The sequence below is a fragment of the Haliotis rufescens genome, unplaced genomic scaffold (genome assembly GCF_023055435.1).
Source record: "Haliotis rufescens isolate VD_foot unplaced genomic scaffold, xgHalRufe1.0.p SCAF_22, whole genome shotgun sequence".
NCBI lineage: Eukaryota > Metazoa > Mollusca > Gastropoda > Lepetellida > Haliotidae > Haliotis > Haliotis rufescens.
Window position 1 is genome coordinate 1,134,320 of NW_025963913.1, and position 13,181 is coordinate 1,147,500.

At 41.0% G+C, this 13,181-nt stretch overlaps 1 protein-coding gene across 3 annotated transcripts in view; it reads right to left on the reverse strand.

Annotated features, from left to right (window-relative positions):
- Nucleotides 1-13,181, reverse strand: part of LOC124116597 (inter-alpha-trypsin inhibitor heavy chain H3-like) — a 40,721-nt gene that overhangs the window by 2,555 nt on the left and 24,985 nt on the right. Inside the window, exons 1-11 of one of the 3 annotated variants that reach the window (XM_046477993.2) lie at nt 12,835-12,992; nt 7,963-8,120; nt 7,341-7,451; nt 5,849-6,096; nt 5,489-5,652; nt 4,969-5,248; nt 4,580-4,719; nt 3,679-4,233; nt 2,716-2,842; nt 1,312-1,368; nt 536-649 (exon numbers count right to left, since the gene is read on the reverse strand). In XM_046477993.2, coding sequence (XP_046333949.2) covers nt 536-649; nt 1,312-1,368; nt 2,716-2,842; nt 3,679-4,233; nt 4,580-4,719; nt 4,969-5,248; nt 5,489-5,652; nt 5,849-6,096; nt 7,341-7,451; nt 7,963-8,120; nt 12,835-12,909 — 2,029 coding nt within the window. In that variant the 5' untranslated portion in view covers nt 12,910-12,992. Of the gene's footprint in view, nt 1-535; nt 650-1,311; nt 1,369-2,715; nt 2,843-3,678; nt 4,234-4,579; nt 4,720-4,968; nt 5,249-5,488; nt 5,653-5,848; nt 6,097-7,340; nt 7,452-7,962; nt 8,121-12,834; nt 12,993-13,181 lie in introns of those variants that run through there. The other 2 variants (XM_048401402.1, XM_048401401.1) reach the window with 2 other exon arrangements.

Sequence of the window (13,181 nt, forward strand, 5' to 3'; positions counted from 1 at the left end):
TCTAGTGGTAGAGCGTCTGCCCGGATAGTCTAAAGTCGGGGGTTCGATCCCTGGTCGCGTCATATCAACAGGCGTTATAGATGGTACTTGGTATAGATGGTTGTTACCCTGCCTGGCGCTCTGCATGAGGGGGCTAAAAGAAGGACTGGTCGGCTCAGCGTCAGCATACTGTGGGGTTTGAGTGGGGTATTCATGTTAAACTGCGACATGGTATCGCAGTGGACTAGCACTATAAAATCGGACATTAGACCGGACTTGTACACCCCCCCCCCCCCCCCCCCCCCCCCCACACACACACACCCAACACACACACCACCATACACACACACTCACGTTCCAATCAAAATTATAACAATAATTATATAAAGATTGATGGCATTTAATTGGAAAGCATTAAAATATAAAACGTCAACTCCATAGAATAACCAGGTGACAACAATATAAATGGTTCATTAAAATCTGTCATGACACAAGTGGAAGCGGTAATGATGTCCCTCTCTACAGGTAGAACCCACCACTCACACAACAGACGTACCTGTCTGTGGATCATGTATCAGTTGGTAAATGGACTTGTCCTTCCCCTGCACGTCAAAACAGACGGGGTACTTGAGTCCCTCCATGAACACCATGAAGTGGGGATCACCTCCACCTGAAGGGTATGCACAATAAGTACAATATAACATACCACCACCTGTAGGGTATGCACAATAAGTACATTCTAACATACCACCAAGTTGCCTGTCATGATTGCATTAAGGACGTTAAAAGGAATGCCTCAATTATCAAGAATAGTGTATTTAGTCAGGGGGTAGTTTATTAGTTCATTCATTAGATTAAGGAGCGACAATGCGATTGTTTGTATTATGAAGCAGTCACAGTACACTGTACGTAATTTGGATCTCTATTATTTTGCGTCCAACGTATGCCACATGGGTACAAATATGGTGATGTGATGTCTTTAATAAGAAATTCACAAATATGCAATAATTATTGGGAAAGTCACAGAATCTAACTAAGTATTCAGATACAGTATTGAGATGACAAAGGGAGATAACTCTATCCCATAATGTTCATCCAGTTTGGGTTACTTGGCCGTCTATAGCTGAATATGTTAAAGTCTTACCAACTCCTAATGTGGACAACAAATTCAAAAATGTGCCTGTGCATTGCATATGGTATCAGATTTCTTCAATAATTGGCTGTGGTCACGAACAATGAGCAAATCATCCAGCTCCTGTTACTGTCATAAGGGCCTCACATATCCACATTAAATCAGCCTTGTATGACGGTGTGAGAAACATGTAGACGTACCTCCTCCCCTGCTTGAGCCGCCACCGCCACCGCCACCGCCATAGTAACGTCTCACATCTGGAACATTTGGACATAATTTTCTTTTCAATTTTCACTGTCTGCTTATTTGTTTCACAGCCATTTTATTATTGTTTTTGTTTTACAAAGTACTGAGGATACTCAATACAGCATTATATCTAATCATACCCTGAATAATCAGTAATCAATCAATAATATCGACCCATTCGCCACTCAGATTACACCAAGTCATGTTATTTGACAGGATGTTCTATTTGTTGGATGTATCGATGCTCATGATCTCAATCACTGGATTGTTTCGTCCAGACTCGATCACTTACAGACCTCCGTCATATAGCTGGAATATTGCAGAGAGCGGCGTTAAACAACACACAAACAAACAAACAAATAATCAAACAAACATTGAACCCGTGTGGTGAATCGAACCCAAGTATTCGTGATTAACAAATGCAATGATAACTGCAAGCAACAGTCATGTTTACACATGATGTACTTGTTATAAATGGAAAACCCATAAAGAGACACAATAGTTTTCTGTCATGTTAGTGCAGCAAAATCAGGGTCACACTCAACATGTTTCAGTACACTGTATGGGAAATGAGAATAGTCTCCAAATGTTTATGCACTATTGTATTAGCTGTATAAAATATGCACGGGTTTGTGTGTTGTGAGTGCATGTAATTGAATTCCCTTGTATTTTGTTAAATAAAGGCAATTGAGCACAATTTCTAGTTGTTTTAGCTGTAATGGCTGCCTGTCTGAGCTATTCCAGCAAAAGCAAGTATTACTAATTTTTCTTCAAAGTTAAATATCCTAGGGCCAGTTGCCTTACACGTTGGAGAGGAAGGTACATTCAGAGACAATATCTTGGGTACATTGTACAAAAATAAAATACCATTGTATGTGTCAAACGTGATAAGCGATGAAGTGGCCACGAAAGTAGCTGACATAAAATAAATACAAGCAGTAAACCCATTCACATAATCATAAGAAATATCTGCCAAAAGCAGAGTCGATTGTACTATTCCTGCCATCATGAGCATGGGTTTATGAATCACTATCAAACAGTGATGACACAGGTGTTCGTGGAAAGGTGAGTGTATCCTGCCCCACCGGTGGCACCCTCCAAGAACACATCTTAACGGGTTTTGTCACTGTTATTTGGTGAGTGTGGTTTAGCGTTACATTATTTCTGTCATATAAAGCCATGGCAGTTGTGGAAGGAACGTTTAATGATATACTGATGTCAGGTGTATGAACAGATCGACCTGGGTGGTGATCATCTCATCCTGAAAAAAAGAACTCTTCGCTTCAGACGTTTGGGCATACGGTCCCAATAAAGTTAAAGGAGCCTATATGTTAGTCATGTTGTCGGGAAATACCTACATGGCGGAGGAGTGGGCAGAACCTTTTCTTTGAAAAAGTACAGATCTTCATCCCGGCGGAGGTCAGGCACCCTCTTTTGATATCTCACATCGACGACTAATGACGTGAAAGGAGTCACAAAGCGATACTGACAACAGAAATAAGATGGATTATGTTCAATCTCATTAAAAAAGTTCTCGCTCCCTCTAAACAAACATCTGAGGACATTCCATTACGAGTTACGTCAGATCGTCCTTGCACCAACTTTGACCGACCAATGAAATGACTGACAAGAAGAAGACATTAGCTAATCAGAAGGCAACTTTCTCGTGCTTTACGGCACTAATTTCAAATTGGCGACTACGCTTCGATACATATTTTGACAAATTCTCAATAAAAAAAGAACATTCTGGAATGGCTAATAGATATCTAGATTGTATGGATTCAGTCGTTAAGCCCGTAACTATCGTTCGGAATACCCCGTGTTAAAGTTTTCGAGGTTGCATGACAAGAAATCACATTCCGAGTGTCACTTTCATGATCTGGTAAGCGACGTTCTGGTTGGTCGGATGAAAGGTCGTTCTGACGTGACCCCTAATGGGATGTCCTCAGATCTTTGTTTGGCAGTAGCGAGAACTAAGATCTGATTTTAATGAGATTGGGTTATGTTATACCCAATAATAATGTTGATGTTGCAAAACATGTACGAATATCTTACTAACCTAGTATTGTTGGAAACATTATATTTGCGTCAAGACTGGGTGGACAAAAATAGGACAGATGAGATCAGGGATCGTAAATGTATGTTTGCCAAGAACATTTCTTTTAACTTCACGTTGGACCTCTAAACTAACTGCCTACAGTGGATACACATTGTGAAACTATGCAATCCTTAAACTATTACATTGATGTGATTTCATGAAGGTAAATATTTTTGACTTAATTAAGCGGTTCATGCGAAAGTAATATGCAATTCTAATTTACCTTAAGGGACAATTTAAGAGCTTTCTGCTTCAGGGTTTCTCTCTTGCTCCTGTCAGTCTCGCCAACCCTCTGTTGCATAAGGTCCCTGATGTAAAGGTATGCATGCATTCTCTGCAGTATTCCTTCAACTTTGAAGTCGTCGTACAGGGGTGTTAGAGCCTCGAACTGTGACTTTAGATCCACTACAGGACTTGTCAACTTCAGGTTTACAGGTCCACTGGCAGACGTCCCTATGATGTTTGTGGTCAAGGGGTCTATCTGAGAGTCAAGGACGCCAGTGACAATAAGCTCAGATCCATCTAAGTAGTTTGTGAAGTTTTGTTGTGTCCCGGAAGTCACAGTGTCGCTGTACCTGAACGTGACACCGTGAAGCATGGCTGACGACACCTCCTGGTAGAAGTTCTGTATCTGTCTGGCAGGATCACCATCTGTGTAGATCCTTCTCGTAATACCAAAGTTCTGGAGCGCCAGTTTCTTGACGAGTTCCCAATCAGCATCCTTCCCAAAAGCCAGTGTGTAAACAGGGATGTCCTTCTTGTTGGCCGATCTCACATTCTGGAAAGATATAAGTTCTTTATGAGTGACTTATTTTGTGTCATGAAAATATAATTTAGAATAAGGCATGACTGTTATTCAGATATAATGATACATCTGCGATAATTGCGAAGTACATGATTTGGGATGTTTGAAAGTGGGCTTGATTCAATACTTTGAAAAATAAATGTAGCATAGGAAATCAAATTAAAACCCCATTATCAACAATGTGATATGATACAAATGACGTGAGCATGAGTTATGACAGCCCATGCAATCATGACAGTAGTGTAAGCGCCGGTTATGAAGAAAACATGGCAGATTTCACGTCCAACCTTCCGAACAGTACCGTTTGGAATGTTCTTACCTGTAGAACCATGTTAGGATTACGCTCTCCTGAAGTTGCTCTTCCATCAGTGAGAAACATAATGAGTGCTCCCTCAGATGACCTCTGCCTTTCACTCAAATATTCCAGGCCAGAAACAAGTGACTTCCTGATGTTTGTCCCTGAAATTTATTTGAAATACCAATCACTCAGTTCACATTCCACTCTTGAAGATGCTGGCAGAATATTTGTCCACTGATATATTACAGGCAGGTGGATTCTTGTAAGATTGTGAGATATGTGTACATGAACTTTGGGTGACAAAGCATAGTTCATGGCTTGTGATCATTCGCTGGATAACATGAAATACGTGCGATGTATTAACCTAACCACAATAAATTTGACAAGTTTCAATAGCATCCACAACTTACAGCCTACAGATTTGAGTGAGTCAATATATTTGACTGCACGCTCGGCATTGTTTGCTTCCGCCATGTCAGACTGCCAGAATCGGACACGAGAGCTGAATGAGATGACGTTGAACTTGTCGTCTGCCCTGAGATCTCTGAGGATGACCTTCATGGCGGCCTTGAGCTGGTCCATCTTCCCGTTGTACATGGATGTGCTTGTGTCCAGGATAAACACGATGTCTTTAGGGATTGGATTGGGAATGGCAGGGGCAAAGAAGTGAATGAAGTATCCATTTGAGACCTAGAGGAGGACAAATGAATGAAATAAATATACCTGATATACGGATATCCCAAATCAAAATAACGAAAAACGCAATGTAGGCGACTAGGGGACCTAGCATAACGTACGAGTCATTAGGTACTACGAATTGAAATATATCATCCTCCATATCATACTTGACATGGCAAAGTCGTTTCCCTGGTTAATGTTATAAAGACGCATATGTTCCACACTATAATGATCAAGAGCTGCCAAGCTCACCAGGAGATCCCCAGCATCAAAGCCCCTGTGAACATCAAACATCACAGAGAAGACCCCAGAGAGTCCTTCTGCCCACCGAGACAACTGCTGTTCCAGGGTAGGGTAGAAGCGAATGTAGGCAGAGTTGGAGGTGGGTCTCTGTACGACAGCCAGGTTGTTGTTCTCTAGTGTCAACAAGAAATATATGTGATGTACATGTAAGTCAATATTACCGCAGACATTGTAAGCCTGAAATATGCCTGAAGGATGGGTTCAAGGAATGATTCATCATCTACTATATTTTGCTTGTTTTCAAAATTATATTTCAATGCGGTTTTTTTCAAAACATATTTTATACAAATCGAAAAAATGTGTTGATACCAGTAATGTCTACATCTGTTATGCTGTTGCTGTATATTGGCGGGACTTTGAGGGTCGTAATGTCACGTGTGTCCTGTACAGCGACGTCTATCTTCATGTCGGGAACAGGCTGGCCAGGGTCGATGTAGATGGAGTGTGTGTAGACACCATCACGTCTTTGTAACACCTCCTCATACGTCAGGTTGAAGGTAAGGTTGGCATTTTGAGGAACACTCAGGTTTAATATGAACTTGTTCGTCTCATGGGCACTATATAATATAAAATATATTACATGCAGGTGTATTTTCATATCATATATTGTATGGTAACCGGGCAACTTATACTTGTCGTACGAGGTGACTAAATGGTCTGGCCAGGTGACGTGGTCGTTTGTGAGTCATCGAACCAGGACGGCGGAGGATGTCCTTATAATATCAATCACTTGAGCGTTTGGTCCAGACTCGAATACCTACAGGCTGTTGGCAGTGTGGCGTTAAACAACAAATGAGCGAAAATACAAATATATAGAAAAGTGAGTCAAATGTATGATAGAATATATGTAATATGACGTACCTCTGAATAAATTGCAAGTGCCCCCATGTCAGAATGGACCACGCGTGGGGTATAAGTAGCCGTGACGTATGACGATAGGTGATATGTAATATGACGTAGCTCTGAATAAATTGTGCCCACATGTCGCAATGGACCACGTGTGGGGTATAAATAGCCGTGATATTTGAAGATAGGTGATATGTTATATGACGTACCTCTGAACAAATTGCAAGTACGCCATGTCAGAATGAACCACGTGTGGTGTATACGTAGCCGTGACGTATGACGATAGAATATATGTAATATGACGTACCTCTGAATAGATTGCAAGTGCCCCCATGTCAGAATGGACCACGTGTGGGGTATGAGTAACCATGACGTATGGCGATAGGTGATATGTAATATGACATACCTCTGAATAGATTGCAAATGTTCCCATGTCAGAATGCCCCACGTGTGGTGTAAATTGTAGTCATGACGTATGACGATGAGTGATATGAAATATGATGTACCTCTGAATAACCTGCAAGTGCCCAATGTCAAAATGTGCCATGAATTCTATATATGTAATCAAGACGCTGAAAGATGGATGAAATGGAATAAGGCGTATCTCTGACTGTCGTGGGAGTTTTGCCTGGTCCGAATGCACCACATGTAGGGTTCATGATTAAAGATGAATCATATGCGATATACCCTTGAATGGCGTGCAGGTTCCTTCATGTCCGAATGCACCACATTTAGGGTTCATGATTAAAGATGAATCATATGCGATATACCTTTGAATGGCGTGCAGGTTCCTTCATGTCCGAATGCACCACATTTAGGGTTCATGATTAAAGATGAATCATATGCGATATACCTTTGAATGGCGTGCAGGTTCCTTCATGTCCGAATGCACGACATGTAGGGTATGACGTTTGACATACAGTTGGATGTATATAGAAGGATGAATATGACGTACCTCTGGCTAACGTGCCCTGCAGCTTCGCCCTGTGCTTTTGCTACTGTATACGACTTTTCTGCAGCTTCCCGTTCCTTGATCTGGCTATCGTACTTTCTTTTATTGAATTTACTGAAATAGACACAAAATCAAACTAATGTTTGCTCTCGTTTTCATTCTTTTAGAAGCTATCAAAAACCATTTTATAGTCGCGTCCATATATCGACTTATGTTCCTCTACTATGCGGACGACAGTGTGGATATTCTGCATTGACTCCATCAACCTTGTGTATTCCTCAGACCCAAATGTGTGCCTTGAGACCTCCTCGAAGAGCAAGACATTAATACACATACACGTACACACGTACACATACACACACACACACACGCACGCACGCATGCACGCACGCACGCACGCACGCACGCACACACACACACACACACACACACTAGCATGGCATATAATGTTTGTCAGTTCAATTGCAATATAGTTTACATGAATTTATATAATAATAGAGTTTGACTAAACACGACTGTACTCACAAGACAATAGAGAAAATAAGGTAAAAGTTGAAAGATATAATCCTCTAATCCTAATCCTATAATCATTATGTATGGATTGACTAAACAGGGCTAGACTTACAAGGAGAAGTCGCTGATGTATGCAGAGTTGGGCAGGGTCATATCAACAGCGATCTCGGCAGTGGTGTTGGCTGTGTTGAAGATTCCACCTGTAACCCTTGTCTTAGCGAAGCGGTACCGAATGTCCGTTATCACGTGCAGAAACTTGAACTCTGCGATCTGCATTATAGTTTAGGATCAAAAGCATAATTATTGCTTCTTTCCTTGCAGTTACCTTTGGAGCATACTTTTTGAAAGTATGTCTTTTAATGATTTATGCTGGTAAAGTAGAAGTTACCTGTCTTGTTCTTCTCTCACACCCCAGTTGTCAATAGTTATTTTTATTACAGAGAGAAGCTTCATTTACGTGTAGTGTCAATGCCAATCATTTTGCCAAAATCAAGGCATACATTCACAGATCACAGTATATTTTAATATTGACTGTGAACCTATATACAGTAAACTACGTTTAAAACGAACACGCTTATAACGAACTGACGGATATAGCGAACTTCCTTTTTTGTCCCGACCATTTGCTGTAGCTAGCTGTATATATGCTTATAACGAACTACGGTTATAACAAACTAAAATTAGTGGTCCATTTGAGTTCGTCATTTCCGTAGTTTACTGTAATGTATATTCGAAAACACATAGGTAACATATATTTCAAAAGCAAACACAATTTGTTTGGATGCATGTCTGGGGATAACTGCCTCCGATGAACCCGAAAATAGGTTTGTCGCCTAGATGGGAGCTATAAGAAGCTGCCATGAAGCTATAAACATATGTTGATTTTCGTGATTGTAATTGTTTCAAGAACGTACTGTAAAAGAACCTCTACATAATTCCAAACGTCAACGTGGGCACGGGTGGGAGATTTGCGTTCCTTGGGCACGCCACAAACCTATGCTTGTGGGTTCGAATCCAGGTTCGCCCCGATTTTGTTTCTATGTTTGTCAGCACCATACAAGTGCTCGTGGGTTTCACCGAAGTGCTAAATGTCTCACCCCTGCATCACTATGGGTTTTCCTCCCACATTAAGATGACACGCGGTGATATAACTGGATTGCTGTTAAAAGCCGCGTTAAACCAAACTCACTCACACAATCCAAATGACAACGCGAGAGAATCAATCTCTATTATCTACCGAAGCAGGTTCCATAGGGCGTAGGAGTCAGTGAGTGAGTGAGTGAGTGAGTGAGTGAGTGAGTGAGTGAGTTGGGTTTAACGCCGCTTTTAACATTATTCCAGTTATATCACGGCGTGTCAGCTTAATGTGGGAGGAAAGCCCGAAGTGATGCAGGTCTGAGACGTTTACCACTTCGGTGAAACCCACTAGCACGGTTATGGTGCTGACAAACCTAGAAACATAATTGGGGCGAACCGGGATTCGAACCCACAATCATAGGTTTCTGGCGTGCCCAAGGGACGCAACTCTGCACAGCGAATCGCGGCGCCTTAGACGACTGGGCCACCCGTGCCCCCCATAGGGCGTTGGAGGCAAAAGAGTGATGACAATTATATGCTGACACCAGGTGTTGGCACAAAAGGGCAAGTATATACACAGCAAAAAAGGTGAAGGTTACCGTCTTCCGGAAAATCTTCCGGAAACCTTCCCATTTTGGATCCGGCCTGGATACCTTCCGGAAACCTTCCGGAAACCTTACCAAAAAAATGTCACAATTTGGGGGGTGCATTTTGTTCACTTAAGTATGAAACACATAAAAACATTATCTTGAAAATACCAAGAAGGTTGCTGAAGGTATCTGGAAGGTTTCCGGAAGGTTTCCGGAAGACGGAAACCTACTCTTTTTTTGCTGTGATATGTCCTGCTCTACTGGTAGCATCCACCACTGACACAACTTCAATAAAACATTGTGTACTGCCTAACGCCGTACCCAGCAATTTGAAGGCAGCCCGTACATTATCGTTCACATACAGTTATGATTGGTATTTATTTATTGGAAAGACTGTTGGACAGCTGACTGATGTATATACATGGCTCGGTAGAGGTGCTGGTGGCCAAGGAGTGGGAGGACAGAGACGGAAGAGAGATAAGACGATCGACGTTCGTTAGTACGACTGTGCTTGCTCACTTTAGTGTTAGCCATGTGAGAGTAGAAATACATATCTTGGCCATTTACTTGATCGAACGATACTACTGCTGCTGCTGCTGCTGCTGCTGCTGCTTCTGTTGCTACTGCTACTACTGCTACTACTGCTACTACTGCTACAACTATTACCACCACTACTACTACTACTACTGCTACTGCTACTATTACCGATACTGATACTACTACTGCTACTGCTGCTACTACTACTACTACTACTACTACTACTACTACTTATACTGCTGCTACTACTACTATTACTACTGCTACTACTACTGCTGCTGCTGCTGCTGCTACTGTTACTATTACAACTATTACTACTACGACTGCTACTTCTACAACTACTATTACAACAACTTCTACTGCTACAACAACAATAACTACTACTACTACTACTACTTCTACTACTACTAATAAAAAACTGCTACTACTAACAAAAATACTAGTGATACTACTGCTAACAACTAGTTTGGTGTCTAACGCCGCACTCAGCAATATTCCAGCTATATGAAGGCGGTCGGTAAATAATCGAGTCTTGACCAAACAACCCAGTGATTGACATCATGAGCATCGACCCACGCAATCGGGATACGATGACATGCAACAACAAAGTCAGCGGGTCTGACCATCCGATTCCGTTAGTTGCCTCTTACAACAAGCATAGTCGCCATTTATGGCAAGCATGGATTGCTGAAGACCTATTATACCCGGATCTTCACGGGTACTACTACTACTTCTTCTTCGACAACAACTACTACTACTACTTCTATTCCTACTTATTCGACAACTACTACTACTACTACTACTTCTTTGACAACTACTACTACTACTTCTTCGACAACAACTACTACTAGTACTTCTATTCCTACTTCTTCGACAACTACTACTACTTCTTCTACTACTACTACTACTACTTCTTCGACAACTACTACTACTTCTATTTCTACTTCTTTAACAACTACTACTACAACTACTTCTTCGACAACTACTACTACTACTACTTCTATTCCTACTTCTTCGACAACTACTATTACCAGTACTTCTTCGAAAACTACTACTACTACTATTACTACTACTACTCATACTACTTCTATTTCTACTGCTTCGACAACTACTACTACTATTACAATGACTACTACTTCTATTCCTACTTCTTCGACAACAACTAGTACTACTACAACTACTATTTTAACTTCTACTTTTACTACTTCAATTAACACCACAGATACTACTGCTGGTACTTCTACTCATACTACTAGTAGTACTACTATTAATACTAATGCTACTGTTACTACTTCCACTTCTACCTTTACTACTACTTCTGCTCCTTTCACTACTATTATTACTACTATTGCAACTACCAATATTACCACTATCAATATGTCTCCTGCAACTACTACTACTTCTATTACCACTATCAATTCCAAGGCTACTATTTCTGCTCATACTACTATTACTACTACTATTACTACTACTACTACCAATACTATTTCTACTTTGACTACTACTAGTACTACTAGCTCTGCTACTACTACGACTAATGCTAGAGTACTAGTACTACTAATACCAGTACTACCAATGCTACCACCACTCTTTCTATGTAATAACAACTATTATAATAATAATTGATTCATAAAATATCCATAGGCCATTGCAACAGTCTGCTCATTAGAATATCTTTACCCTATACATGTGTATTCGAATTACCTTCTGTACTTGTATAAACATGATAATCTGATTCGTTGCCATTAATGGGGGACTGATAAACTGCCTCACTTATTGAAGATTTCACAAGCCGTGATTTCGGCGGCAGACAAGGTCCTAGACACTCAGGTTCTTGGGTGTCGTCAGCAACTTACTTCATCTTGATTCACTGCGCTTAAACACGCCTAACTTACATCCGGGCATGCTTCTGATATTCTGATATCTACATGTACGTCCAGACAGGTTAGCACCAAACCTTCTATATTTTCATATATCTTTGATAAATATCTAAGGTATCTATCACAGATACCTGATGGAACATTGTTTCAAGACTACTCTAAATGCCACCACATGGTCACAAGTACTTAGTGATGCCCTATGTTGCAGAGGAAGCATGGGGTGCTATTGAAGGGTAGACAAGTAACTATTGCCACAGATAGATGAAAATCAAATCATTTTTTAGTGTGTACGTACAGTGTATGTCAATATGAGAATGTCAATTAACAAAAAATGTGTTTCATCAGACAACTCATATTGGATACCTGTTCAACAACTGGATGATTTTTATATGGAAATATGTAGTAAATATAAGTGACAAAACCATTTTCAAAGAAATAAAAGTCCATTGTACGATTCCGATTGTATCATGAATCTGTGTTTAGGAATCTCTATCAAATATTGATGATACCAGGCGAGCGTATCCTGCCCCACCGGTGGCATCCGTCACAAATACATGCAAAGGCAAGTCAACTGTTCACATGAAAAAACACCTAAGTCGAAAGGGGGAATTGTATCGAACATCGATTTTGAAGCATCAAATATGGAAATGTCCTCCAAATGTCTGCCATGAAACGTTTTGAAACCTTCATTGTGGCCTCGAATGACCCTCTTTGAAATCTTTGTAAAAAGAAAACGCTCGCTTATGAGATCTTAACCTGTTCCCAGGTGTATATATGTGACGAACAGGATATGACAAAATGTACTTACAAAATAAAGATACGAATACGTTATGTGGTTAATCGTTAAATTATCAACCATTACAACAGTTAAAACACATGGCTTAAACAAGGCTGCATTACCTCTTCATCTTCCGCCACAGCAATGGTGGGTAGAAGCAGAAGCAACGCCGTTATCCACATGTCTACCCTGGTCATCCTCCACACCTTCACGCACCTGTCTGAGGAGCAACCTGCACGTGTGGCATCTCCGAACCTAGTGAATCTCCAGTATTATGGAGACCAGATGTGAGTCATGGGAGATGTTACTGACACACCATGGGGCACTCAAGTAGGGGGACAGGCTGCATCCCCTTTGTTTCGAGGCCAGCTCCCATACATTGTCCAGTGGCGTGTGGACGTTATACTGGAGTAAAGACATGTTACTATAGTGGGTGTGGGTTGTGTTCTAACTCTACAAGTGGCACGGG